The sequence below is a fragment of the Ahaetulla prasina genome, chromosome 3, assembly GCF_028640845.1.
Source record: "Ahaetulla prasina isolate Xishuangbanna chromosome 3, ASM2864084v1, whole genome shotgun sequence".
Taxonomy (NCBI): domain Eukaryota; kingdom Metazoa; phylum Chordata; class Lepidosauria; order Squamata; family Colubridae; genus Ahaetulla; species Ahaetulla prasina.
Genome location: NC_080541.1, coordinates 1,367,659 through 1,391,278, shown reverse-complemented (window position 1 = coordinate 1,391,278; position 23,620 = coordinate 1,367,659). Strand labels below are relative to the sequence as shown.

General features: G+C 48.5%; 1 protein-coding gene across 1 annotated transcript in view; it reads left to right on the top strand.

Annotated features, from left to right (window-relative positions):
- LOC131194146 (uncharacterized) overlaps positions 1-23,620 on the top strand; it is a 64,429-nt gene that overhangs the window by 20,171 nt on the left and 20,638 nt on the right. Inside the window, exons 4-7 of the mRNA XM_058174803.1 lie at positions 7,955-8,043; positions 9,718-10,018; positions 10,991-11,129; positions 14,165-14,274. Coding sequence (XP_058030786.1) covers positions 7,955-8,043; positions 9,718-10,018; positions 10,991-11,129; positions 14,165-14,274 — 639 coding nt within the window. The remainder of the gene's footprint in view (positions 1-7,954; positions 8,044-9,717; positions 10,019-10,990; positions 11,130-14,164; positions 14,275-23,620) is intronic.

Below are 23,620 nucleotides of genomic sequence, written 5' to 3'. Positions count from 1 at the left end.
CAACTCATTCACTGTCCTCACTGTTAAGAAGTTTCTCCTTAATTCCAGGTTGCTTCTCTCCTGGATTAGTTTCCACCCATCGCTTCTTGACCTGCCTTCAGGTGCTTTGGAAAACAGGTTGACTCTCTCTTCTTTGTGGCAGCCCCTCAAATACTGCTATCATGTCACCCCCAATTCTTCTTTTCACCAGACTACAGATACCCAATTCCTGCACCTGTTCTTTACGTTTTAGTCTCCAGACCCTTGAATGAACCGTGTGTATTGAAAAAGATGCTACCAAATTTCTTGTGATTTTTTTTGACTCCATAGACTAATAGGGCTACAACAACAACAACAGAGTTGGAAGGGACCTTGGAGGCCTTCTAGTCCAACCCCCTGCCCAGCAGGAAACCTACATCATCTCAGACAGATGGTTATCCAACATTTTCTTAAAAATTTCCAGTATTGGAGCATTCACAACTTCTGCAGGTAAGTCGTTCCACTTATTAATTGTTCTAACTGTCAGGAAATTTCTCCTTAGTTCTAAGTTGCTTCTTTCCTTGATCAGTTTCCACCCATTGCTTCTTGTTCTACCCTCAGGTGCTCTGGAGAACAGCCCGACTCCCTCTTCTTTGTGGCAACCCCTGAGATATTGGAACACAGCTATCATGTCTCCCCTAGTCCTTCTTTTCATTAAACTAGACATACCCAGGCTCTCCTTCTACAAAGGAACTTGGGGTGGTGGTCTTGGTAGACCCTCGTCTCCTGGTCTGCAAGGTTTTCTGTGCCTTATTTCCCATCAGTGGTCTTGCTTGCAGCCTTACCTACATCTTTCTGGTCTGTAGTTACGGAGAGTATTATATGTATTTTGTCTTTTACTGGCTGTGAACCACCATGAGTCCTTCGGGAAAAGGGCGGTATACAAATATAATAAATAATAAATAAATAAATAAAGAGTCCTTGTCCCTGCTCAATTTCTTCTCCTGTTGGCGATGAAGACTCTCAGCCACCCAGGTAGAGCGGTCTAGAACTTGAGTCACGGCCGATGTTGAGATGTAAAGGATTCAGGAGTTGGAACATTTACAGCCCACCAAAACTCTGCCTACTCAGCTAAGGAACCTGTCCAAATTAGGTGAGAAGTGAAACCTTTCTGGAGGACTTATATTTGGTGAATGTCTTGCTGGGGCCATTCTCTTGGATATCTTCCTTCAGGCCAAGAATCCTTCTTTAGAATAATAGGCTTGGAAGGTACCTTGGAGGTCTTCTAGTCCAACCCCCTGCTTAAGCAGGAAACCCTATTCCACATCAGACAGAAGGTTGTCTAACCTCTTCTTAAAAACCTTCAGTGATGGAGCACCTACAACTTCTGGTGGCAAGCTGTTCCACTGGCTAATTGTTCTGAGTGCCAGGAAATTTCTCCTCAGTTCTAGGTTGCTTCTCTCCTTGATTATTAGCTTCCCTCCATTGCTTCTTGTCCTGCCTTCAGGTGCTTTGGAGAAAAGGTTGACACACATACCCCCGTCATCTTTGTGGCAGCCCCTCAAATATTGGAAGCTGCTGTCATGTCTCCCCTGGTCCTTCTCTTCAGTAAACCAGACACACCCAATTCTTGCAACTGTTCTTCATATGTTTTAGTCTCTAGTCCCCTGATCGTCGTTTTTGCTCTGTACTCTTTTTAGATCTTTCTTTCTTGCTCCAGATTTTTCTCTTTCTTCATCATTGGTGAGCTGAAATGTGGCAAAGCGTTACTGACTTCGTTGTTTCAAATGTTGCTCGTGGCTTATAAATCTCCACCAGAAGCAAAAAAAAAAAAAAAAGCACAAATATGCAATAGTCCCTGATCATTACAGCTTGGGAATCTTGCCCATCTGTTAGACTGGGAATGTTTTTATTTCTTCCTGCATTTTTATCAGACTCATAAGTCAACTATTTCATGTAGGGACATTACGAACTTTAACGTGCTCCAAAACCCTGCTGTGCATTCATAAAATTCTTCTAATGAGGAAGTCTGGAGATTTCGGAGTATGAACTGCTGTCCCATGTTGAGTACGTAGGAGTAAAAAGCTACTGAATACATTGCAGGTATATTCGGAATAAATGGCTGGAGCCAAGAATTTCTTGTCAAACCTAAAAGATTGATTTCTGCTTGCAGTTTTTTCTTCTGTTACAAAGCTGGACAGAAATTTGCCCATTGCTATTACTTAATGAGGATGAGGATGATGATGTGATCCATTCAGTCATGTCCAATTCTTGGTGATTCTAAGGGCCAGGTGGTGGTCCCTCCTCCGCATCTTCTGATCTTGCACTGATTCTTCCAGTCGTTTTGTGCTCTGGCTGATGCCAGCTTTGATGGTGACCAGGTTCTTTTGGTGGCCTGGTTCTCTTTTACTTTTGGTCACTACACTACACTATACACTATACACTGCACACTGTACACTACACTACACTATAAAAAAGAGGTTGAGACTCTAGAAAAAGTGCAGAGGAGAGCAACCAGGATGATGAGGGGACTGGAGGCTAAAACATACGATGAACGGTTGCAGGAACCGGGCATGGCTAGTCTAGTGAAGGGAAGGACCAGGGGAGACAGGATAGCAGTCTTCCAATACTTGAGGGGCTGCCACTGAGAGGAGGAAGGGGGTCAACCCATTTTCTAAAGCACCTGAAGGCCAGATGAGGAAGAATGGATGGAAACTGACCAAGGAGAGATTCAACCTGGAAATAAGGAGAAATTTTCTGACAGTGAGAACAATCAACCAATGGAACAGAAGTTGCCTTCAGAAGTTGTGGGAGCTTCATCCCTGGACTGCCATCGGTCAGAAAAAGTGTAGGGCCTTGATGGCGAACCTATGGCATGCGTGCCAGAGGTGGCACACAGTGCCATTTCTGTGGGCAAGCAAACTGTTGCCCCAGTTCAGCTCCACCACGCATGCGGGAATGCCTCCCGCCGGCCAGCTGGTCTTCGGGCCAGCGGGAGGGGGCGCACGCACATGTGCGGAGGGCAGGGCACACGTGGAGGATTGTTTGTGCATGTGTGGGGGCCATAGGCACATTGCATTTTGGGAATTTGGGCACACACACGTACTTTGGGCACTCGGTCCGGAAAAGGTTAGCCAATGCTTCTTTGCGGGAGGGGGTCTTTCCCACTGCCTTGAAAGAGGCGGTGGTGAGACCTCTCCTCAAGAAGCCTTCCCTGGACCCAGCTGTTTTAGGGAATTACCGGCCAGTCTCCAATCTTCGCTTTACAGCGAAGGTTGTAGAGAGTGTGGTGGCATGTCAGCTACCCCAGTACCTGGATGAAGCTATCTATCTAGACCCGTTCCTGTCCGGCTTCCGGCCCGGATACAGTATGGAGACAGCTTTGGTCGCACTGGTGGATGATCTCTGGAGGGCCAGGGATAAGGGTTACTCCTCTGCCCTGGTCCTATTAGACCTCTCAGCGGCTTTTGATACCATCGACCATGGTATCCTGCTGCGCCGGTTGGAGGGGTTGGGAGCGGGAGGCACCGTTTATCGGTGGTTCTCCTCCTACCTCTCTGACCGGACGCAGACGGTGTTGACAGGGGGGCAGAGATCGACTCCAAGGTGCCTCATGTGTGGGGTGCCGCAAGGATCAATTCTCTCACCCCTCCTGTTCAACATCTATATGAAGCCGTTGGGTGAGATCATCAGTGGCTTCGGGGTGAGATACCAACTGTACGCTGATGATACCCAGCTGTACTTTTCCACCCCGGGCCACCCTAGCGAAGCTGTCGAAGTGCTATCCCGGTATTTGGAAGCTGTATGTGTCTGGATGGGGAGGAACAGGCTCAAACTTAATCCCTCCAAGATGGAGTGGCTGTGGATGCCGGCACCTCGGTACAGTCAGCTGCAGATGCGGCTGTCTGTCGGGGGTGAATCATTGGCCCCGATGGAGAAGGTACGCAACTTGGGCGTGCTCCTGGATGGTCGGTTGTCCTTTGAAGATCATTTGACGACCGTCTCCAGGAGAGCTTTTTATCAGGTTCGCCTGATCCACCAGTTGCGTCCCTTCCTGGACCGGGATGCCCTATGCACAGTCACTCATGCTCTCGTTACCTCTCGTCTGGACTACTGCAATGCTCTCTACATGGGGCTCCCCTTGAAGAGCACCCGGAGACTTCAGCTAGTCCAGAATGCGGCTGCGCGGGTTATTGAGGGAGCGGTTCAAAGCTCCCACATAACACCTATCCTGCGCAGACTGCACTGGCTACCTGTCGTTTTCCGGGTGCGCTTCAAGGTATTGGTTACCATCTTTAAAGCGCTCCATGGCTTAGGACCGGGCTACTTACAGGACCGTCTACTGCCGGCCTCTATCTCCCAGCGTCCGGTGCGTTCCCACAGAGAGGGACTCCTCAGGGTGCCGTCAGCCAAACAATGTCGACTGGCGGCCCCCAGGGGGAGGGCCTTCTCTGTGGGGGCTCCTACCCTGTGGAACGAACTTCCTCCCGGGCTTCGACAACTACCTGACCTCAGGACCTTTCGCCGCGAACTTAAAACTTATTTATTCCGTTTGGCTGGACTGGCTTGATTTTAAATTCTAAATTTTAAATTTTAATTGTGGGTTTTAAATTCTGTAATTTTTATGGGGTGTAAGGTTATTTTAAATTTTTTGGCTAATTTGAATCAGTTTTTTAAGGGTTGTTTTAATTATGGTGTATGTTTCTGTTTGTATTTTATTTGCCTGTTCACCGCCCTGAGTCCTTCGGGAGAAGGGCGGTATACAAATTAAAACATTATTATTATTATTATTATTATTATTATTATTATTATTATTATTATTATTATTATTATTATTATTATTATTATCATCACTGGTATAGGGTTTCCTGCTTGGGTGGGAGGTTGGACTAGATGATCAAAACTATTAGTAATTTTAATTGGGTTTTTTATGGTTCTAGTGTGTATTTTAACTAATGGGCCAAATTGAATAGGTTTTTAATGGGTTTTTTAACTGTATATTGTATGGGGTTTTTTTTAAAGTTTTATTTTAACATTCATATCCAATAACATATTTAGTATACCATCATATACAATTAATCGGACCTGCCCGGTCACCACCCCCTTCCTTTAACTCTCTTCCCTTCTCTACCTTCTTCTACTTTCCACGACCATCCTCCCCTTCTCTTATTTACATCCTCTCCTCCTTCCTCCCTACTCCTTTCTTCTCCCTCTTCTATCCCTCTTCCTTCCTTTCCTCTTCCTCCTCTTCTCTTTCCTACCTCCTTCTCTCTTCTCCTTCCCTCCTTCCCATCATTCTGAAGTGGTAGCCAGGCAGCTCCGATCTTACATTGATTATACATCTTCAATCATCTCTGTACATTAACCATCAATCCATTTTCTACCCTCATACCCCCCTCCCCCTCCCTCCCCGCACCCCCCCGGGACTTCCCAGAACCGAATACAGGGTATAAAACTAACAGTCAAAAATTAAAATATAACACAAATCATAATCCATAGTCACTCCTTAAAACCTCAACTCCCCTTCCAGAAACAAAGAAAATACATTTCTTCCAATCCATTATATATCAGACCATTCCACTTCTAGGAACTGTATATTGTATGTTTTATTGTGTTTTTACTTGGCTGGAAACCGCCCTGAGTCCTTCGGGAGAAGGGCGGTATAGAAATTAAATTATTCTTATTTTTATTCTTATTCTTACCTACAAGGTCCTTTCCAACTCTGTTAATCTGTCTGTCAATCTGTCTACTTCTAATTCTTCCCCGCACAATAGCTTTTTGCAATGATTTTGCATGGCTGGCTGGAGAATTCTGGGAGCGGAAGTCTACAAGTCTTAAAGTTGCCAAGTTTGGACAGCGGTCTCCCCAATCTTTGGTGGCCTGGCTTGGGGGGAGAGGCGAACCGGGCTGCACGAGTGATAAGCTGGCATGCATGCAGCTGGCATGGAACTGCATGTGGGCATGTGTGCCAGTCCACTGTTGTGCGGCCTGGTTTCCGAATAAACAGCTCACTCCTGGGGGATGGGAAGCCCTGAGTTTAGAGATCCCCCTGGCTCAGGTGTGGCACCCAAGAGTTTTGAAAAGTTGGTTTTGCTTTTGATCTATTTTTAGTGCTATGCAAATTGCCCCAATGAAATAATGTCCCTATTTTATTCATAATATGCAGAGATCTTGTGAAATTCAACTCCTCCCGCCCCGTGTGTGTGTGTGTGTGTGTGTGTGTGTGTGTGTGAGAGAGAGAGAGAGAGAGAGAGAATCAATGGAGCATTTCAAATCTTACCAAAGTTATGATTCAGATCTAGAACTGATTAGTCCCCAGTCAGCAATTGTTTGCTGAGGGCTTGTTGTGAGTTGGACGTGAATGCAGCATTTCCTGCTACAAAACTGTGTATTGTTCCGTCCACAGCAACAGAGTCAACACCAGTTTAGGACGGGTCCTGGTGGGGAAAATATGGGAGGGAAGACCATATTTGCTAAATTGGTGAGAAATCTTGTAGCAAAGCAAACGTCAAACTCCACCTGAGTTGGGACCCAGGCCAAGCTTTGCCCTGTCCTCCTTGTGATTGGCTTGGACTCCTCTGGGAGGAAGGGGATAAAACCGAGGCTGGTCAGAGGGAGGTCCAGGGCTCACCTGAAGCACCTGCGGGTGGAAAGAAGCTGCGGTCCTTCACCCTCCAGGAAGGACATCCAGCCCTTTGGGCCTCGCCAAAAGATTGAAGGAGGTGAGTGGCGGGGAAAGAAGGAAGAACTAACCACTCTTAAAGGAGGGGTGGGTGGAATTATGGGATGGACCTAGAAAATGGGCAGATGAAAAAGAGACTCCAATAAACCCACCTTGATATTTTTTTAATGGGATTGAGGTCAGTGTGTGGGAAAGGCCAAGGGAGGGAAGAGGCAGGGGAGCCATTTCAGGGACACTCTTGATGGTCCTCTGGGAGAATGGCAGAACTTTGAAGTCCCAAAGGGGCTTTTTCAAGAGGCAACTGGGCTTTCTTTGTTTTTCTCTGAAGAAAAACCGGGACCGCCTGCTGTTACCACATGCCTCCCACCGACCCGTACGCTCCCATAGAGAGGGACTTCTCAGGGTGCCGTCCGCCAAACAATGTCGGCTGGCGGCCCCCAGGGGAAGGGCCTTCTCTGTGGGGGCTCCCACTCTCTGGAACGAGCTTCCCCCTGGTTTACGTCAAATACCTGACCTTCGGACATTCCGTCGCGAACTGAAGACCCATCTTTTTATTCGCGCGGGGCTGGCTTAATTGATATTTTAAAAGGGAATTTTACCAATTTTAAATGGGGTTTTAATTGACGATGATTTTTAACATCAGGCTAATTTTGAATAAGTTTTTTTAAGGGTATTTAAATTGTGTATATTTGTATTGTTGTTTTTATTTTGCCTGTACACCGCCCTGAGTCCTTCGGGAGAAGGGCGGTATAAAAATCAAATTAAATAAATAAATAAATAAATAAATAAGACGTTTTGCTTCTCATGCAAGAAGCTTCTTCAGCTCTGACTGGATGGTGAGGAATGAAAGGATTTACACTCCTTGCAGACAGCTGGTCATTTGCATCCTTTTAGAGGGTCATTGAGGGACTTGGAAGCACCATTCAGGTGACTCTGAGGACAGAGATCAGCCTCCAAGTGGCCTCAAGGACTCTCTGAAAGGATACAAATGACCAGCTGTCTGCAAGGAGTGTAAATCCTTCCATTCTCCACCATCTAGTCAGACCTGAAGAAGCTTCTTGGATGAGAAGTGAAACCTCTTCAAAGAAAACAAAGGAAGTCCAGTAGCCCCTTGGGGAAAAAAGCCCCTCTGGGACAACCATGACCTGGATGGTTGAGGAGCTCCACAGACTTTCAGAACCTTGAAAGTATCTCCAACCATCCTCTGGGTCCATGGCCAGTGTGGCCAATGTGTTGAGTAGAGGAAGCCAACTCCTCATCGTCCCTACGTGGCCCTGCCATGCCTTTCCTGATCTCTCCCCTCCTCGCTTGCAGGATGAAGCTCATCATCTGGGGGGCTCTGCTGGCTGTGACCCTCTTGGCAGGCCCTGCAGAAGCTCAGAGTTGCAGACCCCTACCTACAGGTAAGGACCACCAGAAGACCCGCGTGTGCTGTGTGTACGTAGATATAGTTGTAATCCTGGCCATCTCAAAGTCTCTTTAATCCCCTCCTAGTCTCCTCTTAGATACCAGCAGCTTCCAAAGATCCTTTTTCAAAAGGCAGCTGGACTTTTGAAGACGTTTCACTTCTCATCAAATTGAACTGAAGAAGCTTCTCGGATGAGAAGAGAAACGTCTTCAAGGAAAAACCAAAAAGTGCTAGAGCTAAATGGAAAGGAAGGGAGGGGGGGAGGGAGGGGAGGGAAGGAAGGAAGGAAGGGGAGGGGAGGGGAGGAAGGGCCGTGGTGGCATAGTGGTTAGAATGCAGCATTGCAGGCTATCTCAGCCCACTGCCAGGAGTTTGATCCTGACCGGTTCAAGGTTGACTAAGCTTTCTATCCTTTTGAGGTAGGTAAAATGAGGACCCAGATTGTTGGGGGCCAGAGGCTGACATTTGCAAACCACTTAGAGAGGACCGTTAAAGCCCTGGGAAGCTATATATAAGTCTAAGTGTCATGGCTATTGGAGTTGTGGATTCTCCGTCACTGGAGGTTTTCAAAAATAGATTAGACAACCATTTGACGAGGATGGTATAAGGTCTCCTATTTAAGCAGAGGGTTAGATTACAGGGGTGGGTTCTACTTACCTTTACTACCAGTTCACGTTGTGCCCGCACATGCAGAAGAAGCTCCTGCGCATACGCAGAAGAGTTTTGATGATATTTGGGTCAGTGGGCGGAGCCTCCTGCCGGTTTTACTACCGGTTCTATAGAACTGGGGGCAACCCACCACCGTTAGACTAGAAGACCTCCAAGGTTCCCCTCCATCCCTAGGATTCTGTGTTCTATGATGTACCTTTGATGTTTTCCTATTCCACAAACATCCACTACACAACCTTTGGGTGGCCCCTGGAGAGAACTGGGGAGGTGAAGCCTATGGACGGAAAACTGGGGTGGGGGAGGGGAAGGGCATCATCGCCCACCAAACTTCAGGCCAAATGGATCTTTTACTGTTGCTGGCTACAGTTCCATCCCCCACGAGGCCTCCCGTGGAGCAACCTTGCGTGTATTTATAGCTAGGGATGGATGTTCCCGGTCAGAATAAAGCCTGCTAAATGGCTGCTCCTTTGAGATCTCATTGAGTCTGTTGTGATGATGTCCAATTTGCAGCCAAGTGGGGAGGGAGGAAGAGGAGGCCAAGGCGGATTCCTCCCCCAATAGCAAAGACATGGAGAGCTGGACTCAGCTCGCTTCCCTCCCCCACTTTCTCTGCCTTCAAAACTCTCCCCACAGCCCCCCCCCCCCCGAGAGAGGGTGTCCTCGTGGCTTTGCATCAGTGGTGGGTTTCAATTTTTTTTACTACTGAGAACTTAGTGGCTCAGTGGGCGTGGCTTGGTGGGTGTGGCAAGGCAAGGCTACTGTAAAATCTCCATTCCTAGCCCGCTCCAGGGGAAAATCCCCATTTCCTCCCGATCAGCTGGGACTCGGGAGGCAGAGAATAGATGGGGGCGGGGCCAGCCAGAGGTTCTCCGAACTACTCCAAATTTCTGCTACTGGTTCTCCAGAACTGGTCAGAACCTGCTGAAACCCACCTTTGCTTTGCACCTTCCCTTCTTCTTCTTCTTCTCCCCACCACTTTCTCCTCCATTCTCTCCTGCAGGCGCAGAGGGAAGAAACTTGGCCTTAGGGAAGCCGACCAGCCAGTCTTCCATCCATCAGCATGACATTGTTGGGTCAGCAGACAAAGCCGTGGACGGGAACTGCAATGGGGACTGGTACAACAAGTCCTGCATCCACACCAAAAACGAGAGAAACCCCTGGTGGTTGGTGGACCTGGGGAAGTCTCACAAAATCTCGGTGGTGCTGGTGAAAAACCGGGAGGACTGCTGTGGCGAGAGGCTGTATGAAGCGGAGGTCCACTTAGGAGACTCCCTGGAGGACCATGGAAGAGCCAACCCTCCGTAAGTGGCTCAGAGCCAGTCATCCCCCCCTGGGGCTCTCCAGGTGTTTGGGGCATCCCTCACACGGAATTCACAACTGATTTTGGGGTGCTGTTGAGTATGAGGTGCAGACTTTGTCCTGGGGACCAAGGTGTCCTGACTCCATTGGTGTGGAGATTGCGAGATCACCTCCCTCTTGCTCCCCCAAGAGACAGGGAAAGACCTGGTAGCACCTGGCTAAGTTGTGTTATCAGTTGTTTGGAGGAGTGTGTGAATGCCACCTGATTCTTAATTTTTGCTATCATTTATGTTGCAAATCTAGAACATGGGTTCCTTCAGAATTGGGTTAAGCTCCTGATATGAGGCCACCTGGCTGTGGTGGTCCCTGCACCTCAAAGAGATGCTCTTGATGTGGAAAATATGCTTCCAAAGTGTTTTGAGTGGGAATTGCAGAGTCGAGGAGGAGGAGGAGGAGGAGGTGGAGGAGAACCACGGGATTCTGACCTTTATGGTTTTCTTGCAGGCGTTTCATGACCCAACTAGGTAACATCATCAGTGCATGATGTTGTATGGTGATCACTGAATGAAACCCCTTCAAGAAAACCACCAAATTCAGAGAGCACCAAGGACCCCACAAATGAAGATGGACTTGATCATTATATTTCACTTAAACTATTGCACAAGGGAGCAAAAGAGATATTTCCCTTCATAGAGCAATCAAAATAAGTTTTTTAAAAACCAGACCCTGGGGGATCCCCTCCATAGGTCTTCTCAGTTGGTTAATATTTCCAATTAATCAGAATATTAGAGGCACAATGGAGGCACAAAACCCGAGGCAGCAAAGGATGTGAGGTCTGGACTGCTGCTAAAATAGGGCTGTCCTTGAAGATTGAAGGGGGGGGTTGTGCTCTCAGGGTGAGCTTGGGGTGACCAGCGGGGGGCGGGGGGAGGCACAAGGACTGCTCTCCTAACGTGACCTCTCTTGCCCCACAGATGTGGGATTATCCTGAACACCAGCCCGGGTTCCATCACCACCATCTACTGCAATGGGCAGGAAGGCCGCTACATCACTCTCCACTTACCTGGGAAGGACTACTTGACCGTCTGTGAAGTGGAGGCCTATGGCACCAAATAGAGAAGCCATGCCTTGCATTGGGCGTGATCAACATTCCTGCAAAGTATCAATTGCTCTCCAAAAAATCAAAATAAATGGGCTACTGAGAGGCATTCTTGGGTTTCCTCTGATTCTTGGTCATCCAAGGGAGGGGAGATTTGTCCACTACCACCACCTCCCACAATGGCCAGGGCACCTGCTGGTGAAAAGGACAGAAAATCTCTTGTGGGAAGTGGGCTTTTTAGGGTCTCCCCACCACAGACCCCCAGCAGGAACACAGAATTCAGATTAAGAGAGTTGGAAGGGACCTTGCAGGCCACCTAGTCCAACCTCCTGCCCAAGCAGGAGACCCTAGCCCATTTCTGACAGATGGCTGTCCAGTCTCTTCTTGAAAGCCTCCAGTGATGAAGCTCCCACAACTTCTGAAGGCAACTTCTCTTCTCACTGTCAGAAAATTTCTCCTTATTTCCAGGTTGAATTTCTCCTTGATCAGTTTTCCTCCACTATTCCTTGTCTGATCTTCCAGTGCTTTGACCCCCTTCTCTCTGTGGCAGCCCCTCAAATATTGGAAGATGCTCTCCTGTCTCCCCTGGTCCTTCTCTTCACTAGACAAGCCATGCCCAGTTCCTGCAACCGTTCATCCTATGTTTTAGCCTCCAGTCCCCTCATCATCCTGGTTGCTCTTCTCTGCATTCTTTCTAGAGTCTCAACATCTTTTTTATAGTGAGGTGACCACAACTGGATGCAGGATTCTAGGTGGGTCTTACTAAGGCTTTTTAGAGTGGTATTTAGTCCTTCCTGGTGACAACGGTTTCCCCCTGGTGCCTTCATGGCAAACGTCCAGAGATTGGTATAAAATGGGTGACTATATAAATATTTTAAATAAATATATAAAACCCCAGTGGGCAAACGTTTCTGTGATGACCACATTGACCAGTCTTGCAGGTGCCACGCAGTACTTTTGATGCCACAAAGAGCTACAGCACACATGAACACACACACACAAATCTTGCCATTGTGCGCAATAAGGCCCTGAGCTGAGGTTCAGCTGGATTGAGCCTCACTTGTCCAGCACAGGTGCCCAGCAATGAAGGAAAGTGTTGAGAAGCCTCAGAAATGGACGTGTTCCCTTATTCGCTCAGCTCCTCTAAGATGGTCACCTCTCCTGGCAGCTGCAATCTGGGCCTCCCACCCTCCTTCCTTCCCTCCTTCCCTCTTTTCCCTCCCCCCTCTTTTCCCTCCCTTCCTTCCTCCTTTCCTCCCTCCCCCACCTTCCCTCTCTCCCTCCCCTCCCTCCCTCCCTTTCTTCCCTCTGTCTCCCTCCCTATTTTCCCTCCCTCCCTCCCTCCCTATTTTTCCTTCCTTACTCCCTCCCCTCCTTCCCTCCCTGCCTTCCTCCCTATTTTTCCTTCCTTCCTTCCTCCTCCTTCCTTCCTCTTTCTTTCCTTCCTCCTCCTTCCTCCTCCCTCCTCCTTCCTTCCTCCTTCTCTCCTCCTCCTTCCTCCCTATTTTCCTTCCTTCCTTCCTTCCTCCTCCCTCCTCCTCCTTCCTTCTTCCTTCCTTCCTCCTTCTCTCCTCCCTCCCCTTCTTCTTTCCTCCTCCTTCCTTCCTCCCTATTTTTCCTTCCTTCCTTCCTTCCTTCCTTCCTTCCTTCCTTCCTTCCTTCCTTCCTTCCTTCCTCTTTCTTTTCCCTTCCTCCCTCCCTCCCTCCCCCTTCTTCTTTCCCTCCCTCCCTTCCTTCCTCCCTATTTTTCCTTCCTTCCTTCCTTCCTCGATCGCCCTACTTCAGGGGTAAAATCTAAAAATTTTCCCTTACCGGTTCTGTGGGCGTGGCTTAATTGGTGGGCGTGGCTTAGTGGTCAGATGGCTGGGTGGGCGTGGCCAATAACAATAAATAATAAAAATAATAAACAAAGTATACAAAACAATAAGAGGTACCAAAAACCAACTTTCCCACTTTACACACACACAACACAACACAACACAACACAACAGACTCACACACAGTGTAAAAGCAACTGCACTTCACACTTCACACAGCCACAAAAAGCTCAAAAACCAACTTTCACACTTTACACACACACAACACAACTCACACACACACACACACACACACAAAATACCACATACAGCTTTCTGAAATTTTGTGTGTGTAGTTAGAGTGAAACACTACAGAAACACAACAAATCTCAGAAAGCTGCACAAATATTTTATTTTATTTTATTTTAATTTATTTTATTTTATTTATTTTATTTTTTATTTATTTATTTATGAATTTATTTATTTATTTATTTATTTATTTATTTATTTATTTATTTATTTATTTATTTATTTATTTATTTTATTTTATTTTGGACTTCAATTCCCAGAGTTCCTCAGCCAGGAAAGCCAGACAGCATTAATCACTCAGTGATGAAATAGATTAGCTAAGTTTAGATTAGTTCTGTCTGGTGCTGAAAGCGAAAGTGTGGCTTTCCAGCTGGAAAAAAAGCCATGAGGTCATCAGTAATCAGGTAAGTGCCTTAGAATCTCTTAAAAGGAGGTTTTCTACATGTTTTCTACAGAAAACATGTTTTTTAAGGTTCTGCTGATGAGGAACTCAGGTGAGATCCCCAGAGTAGCCTTTAAATTTTTTTTTAAATTTAAAGGCTCTGCCGATTTCAGCTGAGGGGCGGATCTTCAAAGGATTTTTTTTTACTTTTAGAGGCGTTTCGGCTGAAGCAAAACCTTCTTTTAAAAGTAAAAAAAAAAAACCTCTGTTGATGGTGTGGCTCAGCAGAGGCGGGGGTGGCAAGGCCAGGGATTTTTGCTACCGGTCATCTGAACCAGCCGCCGCCATCGCTACCGAATCACCCGAGCCGGTCCGAACCGGGAGCATTTCACCCCTGCCCTACTTCCCCCCTCCCTCCCTATTTTTCTTTCCTTCCTTCCTTCCTTCCTTCCTTCCTTCCTCCCTTCCTTCCTCCCTCCCTCCCTCTTTTCCCTTCCTCCCTCCCTCCATCCCTTCCCCCACATTTTGCCAGTCTCTTCTCTGTGTGTGTATGTGTATCAAGGATCCAGGCAACATCCAGGCAGCTCAAGGCCCAGGGATTGAGGTAAAGGTAACGGAGAGACGCTGCCAAGGATGCCTGGAGGACTGCAATGGGGTGAGCGGAGCCTTTGGGTCAGTCCAGGGAGACCAAGAAAAGGCCTCGGTTCTTCGTCTGTTCTCTATCACTTCCCCCATGCACATGCCACATGATAGGGATCTTCCAACATCTCAGGGGCTGCCAGAAAGAGAGGGGTGTGTGTGTGTCAATTTATTCTCCAAAGCCTCTGAGGGCAGGAGAAGAAACAACGGATGGAAACTCATCAAGGAGAGAAGCAACCTGGAACTAAGGAGAAATTTCCTGACAGTGAGGACAGTTAGCCGTGGTGCAGAAGTTCCCTCCAGAAATCGTGGGTGCTCCATCTCTGGAGGCTTTCAAGAAGAGACCGGACGGCCCTTTGTCTGGAAGGGTATAGAGGGGGAGCAGGGGGATGGGCTAGAAGACCCCCAACATTATTATACATTCACTTGACTCTTCCAATCATTTAATCCATTGACCACCAGGAGGCATCAATGATCAATGACACCAAAATGCGACCCAGGCCCACACTGGGTAAAAACAGAAGGGGGGTCATGTAACCCCACCCCACACACACACAAGGGCAAGAGGTAACCCGACTTCCGTGGGCCTCTCCTTGAGAATTTAAGGACAGATGGACCGTTTGTGCCATTCTAATGGCCCTTCAGAGCATCAGAGAGAACTAGAATAAAACTAGAACTGCCATGAAGGTGAGCTGATCAAGAACCTCAAGAGATCTCCCAGGGAGGAAAGCCACCGGTATCACTCTGCCAGGACAGGGGCATGTCTGAGGTCACCTGGCATCGAGTTCAGATGTGGGGATCCTTCCTTTTTCACAGAGGAGTTTTGGGGCTGAGGAAGTCCAGCAGCCTCAGCAGTCCAGGAAGTGGAGTCCTTGGTGCTCCCTGAGCTTGGTTGTCTCCATGCAGACAAACACCATGAAGTTACAAGGCTAGGTAACAAAACGCCCACAAGCACCAAGAGACCCAAGGACTCAGCCATTCAACCCGGAGCTAGCGAGATTCCCTTCTAGGGGTTCCATATCCTGCCTCCTGCCTTCCGTAAGGACCAGCTAGCTCTGTACAGCAATTCAGGCACTGAGAGCAGAACAGACACATCCAAATCAGAATAACAGAGTTGGAAGGGACCTTGGAGGTCTTCTAGTCCAACCCCTCTGCCCAAGCAGGAGACCCTGTACCCATTCCAGACAAATTGCTATCCAATCTCTTCTTAAAAGCCTCAACTTCTAGAGGCACCAATTAACTGTTCTCACTGTCAGGAAATTTCTCCTTAGTTCTAGACTGGATCTGTCCTTGATAAGTTTCTTGTCCTTTCCTCATCTATGAAAATCCAGAATGATTTTGAGCCCTCAGCCCAGTAAAACCTGATTTCAACGCACCTCACTCCCGTTGAGTTATTCCATTCGAGGGACGTGTTGCCTGACATCGACTTAACCAGGTCAGGTAAATACGGAGCAGGTGCCTCCATCCATCAAGTCCCAAAGGGGCTTTTTTCCAAAGGCAACTGGACTTTGGTTTTCCTTGAAGACATTTCCCTTCTCATCCAAGAGGCTTCTTCAGCTCTGACTGGATGGTGGAGAATGGAAGGATTTATATTCCCTGCAGACAGCTGGTCATTTGCATCCTTTCTGAGAGTCATTGAGGCCACCTGTGCCCTCAGGCTCACCTGAATAGTGCAAATGGGTGTGGAACACCTTTTAACAGTTCCAAGGAGGTTCCACACCCATTCCCCAGTCTCCACCATTCAGTCAGAACCAGGGGTGAAATCCAAAGTTTTTCCCTACCGGTTCGTGGGCGTGGCTTGATGGGCGTGGCAGGGGAAAGATCTTGACAGACTTGAACATTGGGCGCTATCTAACAAAATGAAATTCAACAGTGAAAAAAGTAAGGTTCTACATTTAGGCCAAAAAAACAAAATGCACCAGTACCGTATATGTGGTACCTTGCACAATAGTAGTACCTGTGAGAGGGATCTTGGAGTCCTAGTGGATAACCATTTAGATATGAGCCAGCAGTGTGCAGCAGCTGTTAAAAAAGCCAACACAATTCTGGGCTGCATAAACAGAGGGATAGAATCAAGATCACGTGAAGTGTTAGTGCCACTTTATAATGCCTTGGTAAGGCCACACTTGGAATATTGCATCCAGTTTTGGTCGCCACGATGTAAAAAAGATGTTGAGACTCTAGAAAGAGTGCAGAGAAGAGCAACAAAGATGATTAGGGGACTGGAGGCTAAAACATATGAAGAACGGTTGCAGGAACTGGGTATGTCTAGTTTAACAAAAAGAAGGACTAGGGGAGACATGATAGCTGTGTTCCAATATCTCAGGGGCTGCCACAAAGAAGAGGGAGTGGGGCTGTTCTCCAAAGCACCTGAGGGTAGAACAAGAAGCAATGGGTGGAAACTGATCAAAGAAAGAAGCAACTTAGAACTAAGGATAAATTTCCTGACAGTTAGAACAATTAATAAGTGGAACGACTTGCCTTCAGAAGTTGTGAATGCCCCAACACTGGAAATTTTTAAGAAAATGTTGGATAACCATCTGACTGAGATGGTGTAGGGTTTCCTGCCTGGGCAGGGGGTTGGACTAGAAGGCCTCCAAGGTCCCTTCCAACTCTGATGTTATGTTATGTTATGATACCCCTGTTCTAGAGTCTCAATGTCTTTTTTATAGTGTGGTGACCAAAATTGGATGAAAAATTCTGAGGGTGCTCTTACTAAGGCTTTATAGCATGGGTACTCAAACTATGGCCCGTGGGCCACATGCGGTCCTCCGAAGCCATTAATCCGGCCCATGCAGGACCACGAGGCTGCCCCGGCCATATTGCTCTGCCCACCCTTTGGCTGAGTGCAGGACTGACCTTCGCTAGCCCTGCGGGCTGGAACTGAAAGGTAAGACCAACAATTTTGGCCTGCAGAGACATTCTGGAGGCAGGGAAGGTAAAAAATGGGACACACAGACGCCCCAGGAGGCAAAAAAAAACCAGGCAAAAATGGCCTATTTTTCACCTCCCCAACCTCCAGAAGATAGATAGAGATAGATGGGGTGGGGGGAGAGACAGAAAGAGAAAGAGAGAAAGAGAGGGAGAGACAGAAAGAAAGAAAGAGAAGAGAGACAGCTTCTCAGGCTCCTTGGGGCTGAGAAGAATTGCTGCAAAACTGAGTTTTCTGAGGTGGACCACTAGGCTCCTAAACAGCTGAAAAAATGATCTAGTAAAAAGAAAAGTCAACTGTTAAGTTCTGGAAGTAACGAGGCTGGAGACCAGGGTAGTGACAACAGCTCTTTAATATAGGGTGAACCCAGCAACCGGCTGGGGGAAAAACCTCTCCTTTTATACAGTTCTGCTGGAGGCTTCGTCCAATCAGCAACGTGCTGATTTCCCGCTCAAATATTTAAAGGTACAAACGTTAATACATAACACTCCTCCCCTCCCAGAAAACACTTTGTCTCTATTTACATATTTATTTACATGTTATTTTTCGACGTAGTCACGCAAATAACCTGGGCGTCTCCTAGTTCTTTCTGACCTGCGCGGTTCAGTTCTGGGTGGTGTTTTGAGCTGGTCGGAGGGGCTGTTTTCTCCTCCCAGCTCTTTCTCTGGGCCATCGGGCTCCGGATTATTGGCCGACTCTTTTTCTTGGCCATCCGGCCTTGGATTAATTTTGGAATTTTCCCTGCTGCTTCCCTCGGGGACCTGATGGCGTCGCTGGAACTCTGGGACCTCAGCTAAGTCTTGCGCCTCCCCCGGGTCATTGTCAGCTGTGGATTCAAAGTGGTATTGGTCATTATCTGTCTCTTTTGGTTCGGTTTGGTCAGTTATTCGTTTCCTTAACTGATCTATGTGGCGCCGCCACACTCGGTTGTCTGGTAGCTCTACCACGTACGATTTTGGGCCGGTTATCTTTATTATTTGTCCTGCGAACCAACTCGGGCCGTCCCCATAGTTTCGGGCCCACACCCGGTCGCCTATGCTCATTTCCCTTGTCTTTTCTAGTTCCCCCTTGTAACCCTCGGGTGTGTAATAGGGGTTCAAGCGGTCAAGTGGGCACCGGAGTTTCCGTCCCATTAGCAATTCGGCTGGGCTTTTCCCGGTGGCCGTGCTTGGGGTTCTGTGCTGGACGGCTAGGAAAAAGTCTATTTTTGTTTGCCAGTCACCTGGCTTGAGCCTGGACAATGCCTCCTTAGCGCTCCGGACGGAACGCTCTGCAAGGCCATTCGACGCAGGGTGGAAAGGCGCAGAGAGGGCATGTCGGATGCCTTCCTCTGCCAGGTATTCTTCAAACTGGGCTGCCGTGAATTGGGGCCCATTGTCGGACACCAGAGTGTCCGGCAACCCGTGAGTTGCGAATAGGTGGCGCAGGGTTGCGATTACTGCTTCGGCCGTAGTGGACTTCATGAGTATGATCTCCAACCATTTGGAAAATGCATCAACAACCACTAGGAACGTTTGGCCGTGGAAAGGGCCAGCAAAATCAATATGGATTCTTGACCAGGGACCCTGGGGCTTTTCCCATTCTCTGACTGGGGCCGTTGGGGGTAGAGGTCTGGACTCTTGGCAAGCTTGGCATTTCCCTACCCTCTCAGCAATTTCTGCGTCCATGAGTGGCCACCATACATAGCTTCTAGCTAACCCCTTCATCCTTACGATCCCTGGGTGACCCTCGTGGAGGAGGTCCAATACCTTTCCCCTTAGCTTATCAGGGATTATTACACGATCACCCCACAACAGGCACCCCCCTTGAGCCGAGAGCTCATCTCGTTTTTTAACAAATTCTTTGAACCTTTCGCCCGGCGCAGCGGGCCACCCTCTCTGTACCCATCCGAGTACAGTCCTTAACACAATGTCCCGGTATGATGCCCGAGCCACTTCCTTTGATGTGACTGGGCCAGAGTCCAACGAGTCAATAAGTAGGATGGGCGTCCCCGGAGTGGGGTCTTCGGTCGCCCCTGGTAGTGGGCATCGGCTTAACGCGTCTCCATGCCCCACTTCTTTTCCTGGTCGATGCTGCAGCTTGTACGAATAAGCGGCTAAGAATATGGTCCAACGGGTCAAGCGTGGCGAAAGTGCCACAGGCGTTGGGCGGTCGCCAGCCAGTATTCCTAGTAGCGGTCTGTGGTCAGTCACGATTTCAAAATTCCGCCCAAAGACATACTCGTGGAATTTTTTGACCCCTGATACAATGGCTAGTGCTTCTTTGTCTAATTGACTGTAGTTCCTCTCTGGGGAGGACATCGTTCTAGAGTAGAACGCTATGGGGGCTTCTGTGCCGTTTGGAAGTCTATGGCTGAGTACATACCCCACCCCATAAGGGGAGGCATCGCAAACCAGCACTAGGGGTAATGAGTCGTGATATTGGATGAGCAGGCTATCACTTGAGAGCAGGTTCTTTACTGCTTCAAAAGCCCTATTTTCTGACTTTCCCCAAGACCAAACAGTATTTTTTCCTAAGAGCCTATGCAGCGGTTCCAAGAACGGTTGCTTTGTTCTTTAAAAGACCGCGTAAAATTAACCAATCCCAGGAATGCCTGCAGCTCTGCTTTGTTTTTGGGCGCTGGAGCCTTCCTAATTGCCTTAACCTTGCTCTCAGTAGGGTGAATTCCTTTCTTGTCTATCCGTAGCCCAAGAAATCGACGATTCGACCCCTATCTGGCATTTGTTTGTCTTGACTTTTAATCCGCTGTCCGGAAAATGCTCAAGACCTTTCTTAACCGCTCCCCAATTCCTCCATGTTTTCCCTGAAATTAGGACATCATCAAGTAGGGAACTACCCTGGGAGCCCCTGCAGTAGTCGTTCCATCAGGTTTTGGAACAGCCCTGGTGCCACACTGACCCCAAATTGCAATCGGTGCACTTGAAGGCCCCCTGTGCGTCACAATCGTTTGGGCTTCGCCAGCGGGCGTCTACTGGCAGTTGTTGGTAGGCTTGGGCCAAGTCTAACTTTGCAAAGACTTGCCCTTGCCCCAAAGAGTGCAATAAGTGTTGCACCACGGAACCGGGTAAGCGCTTTTCTGTAAGGCTTTGTTAAGCGCCGCCTTGTAGTCAGCGCAAATTCTAATTGACCCGTCCGGTTTTATGGGGTGACGATTGGCGTCTCCCACTTTGCGTGATCGACTGGCACCAAAATCCCTGATTTATGAGCTTGTCCAGCTCCTTATCGATTTTTGGTTTTAGGGCAAAGGACTCTCCTCGCCTTAAGCCTAATGGGGCTACCTGGGGTCTAAGTTGAAGGAAATAGGGGTCCCTTGTACTTGCCCAGGCAGTCCTTGAAGACATCTTCGAACTCGTTAAAGAGAATGTCTTTCAAATTGCAGTCACTTCTGTAGATGCCAGTCACTCCCATGCCCAGGGCACGAAACCAGTCTAGTCCCAACAGACTGGGCAGAGTTCCTTCGACGATCGTGATGGGCAGGGTCTTCTTGTGAGGCCGTACTCGACTCGGACGGAGGTGGTCCTCGAACAGGATGCGATTCCCTGGTAGTCGTGGACTCGTAGCCGTTGTGCTTGCAGGTGGCGCTCATGACGATGGCAGCGACTTCGCCAAAGTGTCCCAGGACATGATGGTGATCGCTGATCCCGTGTCTACTTCAAGCCGCACCGCACTCTCTATTTTTGGCCTGGTGAAGATCTTCTTCTCCACTTTGGTCGAGGCGCGCCTATGACCACAGTTGTTTGGTTGAATCCGCCTTTTTGTTTGAGCCAATCGCGGGTCGCCTTGCCGATTCCGCGCTCTGATTGGCCGATTTGAATTTTCGGCGGGAAGGTTGGGCCGCTCGACAAACTTGAGCTAGGTGCCCTTTCTTCCCACACCGCCGACATGTCGCGTCTTTAAATTTGCAGTGTTGGCGCTGGTGTTGACCCCCGCAGCTTCCGCATTCGTCTCGGTCCCCTTTGTCGCGTTTCTCGCGCGGCAGACCCCTTCCTCGTCTTCACCGTCGGATTCGGTCTGAACCTCCTCCTGGTGCACCGGAGTTGCCTTCGCGCTCGCCTTTTGTGGAACCGGCTTCTGTAGCGTCTCTGCCGCTTGGGAGGACATTTCATGTGCTCTGGCTTCGTCCAGAGCGTTGGCCAGCGTTAGGTTGCTCTTTGCTAGCAGCTGTCGCCGTAAACGGATGTCTTTGACCCCTCGGATGAGTTGCTCGAGGAGCACCTCGTCTAGGTCACGGTATCCGCAGTCCTTGGACGCTCTTCTTAGGGCGGCCATGTAGTCACCGATAGACTCGCCCTCCATCTGCCTTCGCTCTCCGAATTCAAACCGCCGCACGTATTTGGACGGCGTTGGTGCGAAGTGGTTTCTCAATAAAGTCTGTAAGGTTGGCCACGACACCGACTGCAACGGCGTTGGCTCGGCCAGGGCTTCCGCGATGTCGATGACCTCCGGACCGCAGTGGCTTAAGAAATAAGCCCTTTTCCGGTTGTCTGGAACTCCGTGCAGTTCGTTGGCTTCTAGGAAACTTTCGAAACGGGTCATATACGTTCCCCATTTCTCCTTAGCCGGGTCGAACGGTGCGGGCGGAGTGTAACTGGCCATCTCGTCTTCTTTGCCCTGGATTTGCTGGGTTCGGGTCTATCGTGCTTCAGCTCGGTTCTGGTTCTCCTCAGCCCCGAGATCCCACCTTCGTCGCCAATGTTAAGTTCTGGAAGTAACGAGGCTGGAGACCAGGGTAGTGACAACAGCTCTTTAATATAGGGTGAACCCAGCAACCGGCTGGGGGAAAAACCTCTCCTTTTATACAGTTCTGCTGGAGGCTTCGTCCAATCAGCAACGTGCTGATTTCCCGCTCAAATATTTAAAGGTACAAACGTTAATACATAACATCAACCAAAAGAGCAACGTGCAAATAAAAGCAAATAAAACACCCCCAGGAGCAAAACAAATTAAAGTTTAATTTGTGTGCATTGTTTAATGGACTGTTAAATTGGCCCCGCCCACCTAGTCATATGACCTAGCCGTGCCCACCCAGCCAGTCCAGCCCCCCAACAGTCTGAGGCCCCCTGTTTAAAAAGTTTGAGGCCCCCTGCTTTATAGAGTATATTGTATACTCTATACAATATACTCTATATTGCATAGAGTATATATTGTATATTGTATATTGTATTGTATATTCATAGCAGCACATTTGTCGTACAAACCAGGATGACCCCGGAAAGCAGGTGTCTTTCACTTACCTGGTGCTTTGGAAGCTTCCCTTGTAAGTCATCTAGTCCAACCGCCCACCCAAGCAGGAGACCCTACACCATTCCTGACAGATGGCAGCCCGGTCTCTTCTTGAAAGACTCCCATGATGAAGCTCCCACAACTTCCAAAGGCAACTTCTGTTCCATCGGTTAACTGTTCTCACTGTCAGGAAATTCCTCCTCATTTCCAGGTTGAATCTCTCCTTCATTTTCCATCCATTGTTCCTTGTCTGGCCTTCGGGTGCTTTGGAAAATAGCTTGACCCGTATTAGCTGCCCTTCCTCCTCGCTCCCCAAAGAGTCAGAGAAAGACCTGCCTTCTTTACCTGGCGTTTTGGAAGCTTCCCTCAGAGGCCATCAAGTCCAGCCTCCTACTCAGTTGCTCACATCGAAAAGGAGGATTCGGGCTACTTTTAGAAAAAGACCTGAGTGAACAGGCGCCCAACATTTCCTTCTGTAAGACATGTCAGTGTTGTACACTTTCATGGCCAAGAAGCTTTTTTCTGACTTTCATTTGGAAATATTCTCTTCTCGTGTAATAGCGATTTGCAGGATTGGGAGGAAGCAATCTGGGTCTTTCAGCAGCTGCAAATTGAGTTCTTTGGAAGGGTGAGTAGGGTTGGCTCTTGCAAAAACAACGTTCATGTTGCTCTTTGCTCACAGACAATGCTGAGGCTCTGATGAGATGGAAATTGGTTGGTATCTGCCAAGGAAGACTGTTCTGTTCCTGTCCAGAAAAGAGTCCCTTAGCACCTGGAAAGAGGAGGGGAGATCCTGTAGAATGAGGGTTATGCCCTCTCCCCCACTGCCAACACCCAGGAGTTAGAGGGAAACCACTTGTGGGGAATTTGAAACCTGGTCTTGATTGGGTCGCTGGCCTTCAGCAGAAGCTCTTCCGCTTCCCATTGGCTGGTTGAGCTACCTCACTAGGAAGGGAGTTGAAAATATCTGCTACAGAAGAATTTCAATATTTGGCAGAAATCGCAGTTTGAAGAGAAGCGGCTGTGATGGCTCATCTGGTTGGTGACAGACTCAGGTGAGTTTTTAAAAAGTCTGTGGAGATAATGCCTAAGACCAGAACCTCATTCCTGGTCTCCTATGAACAGGGAGTCCCGACTTGGATGGATGTTATTCCCCAAGGCACCTGAGGGCAGGGCAAGAAGCAACAGGTGGAAACTCATCAAGGTAAGAAAGCCACACCTGGA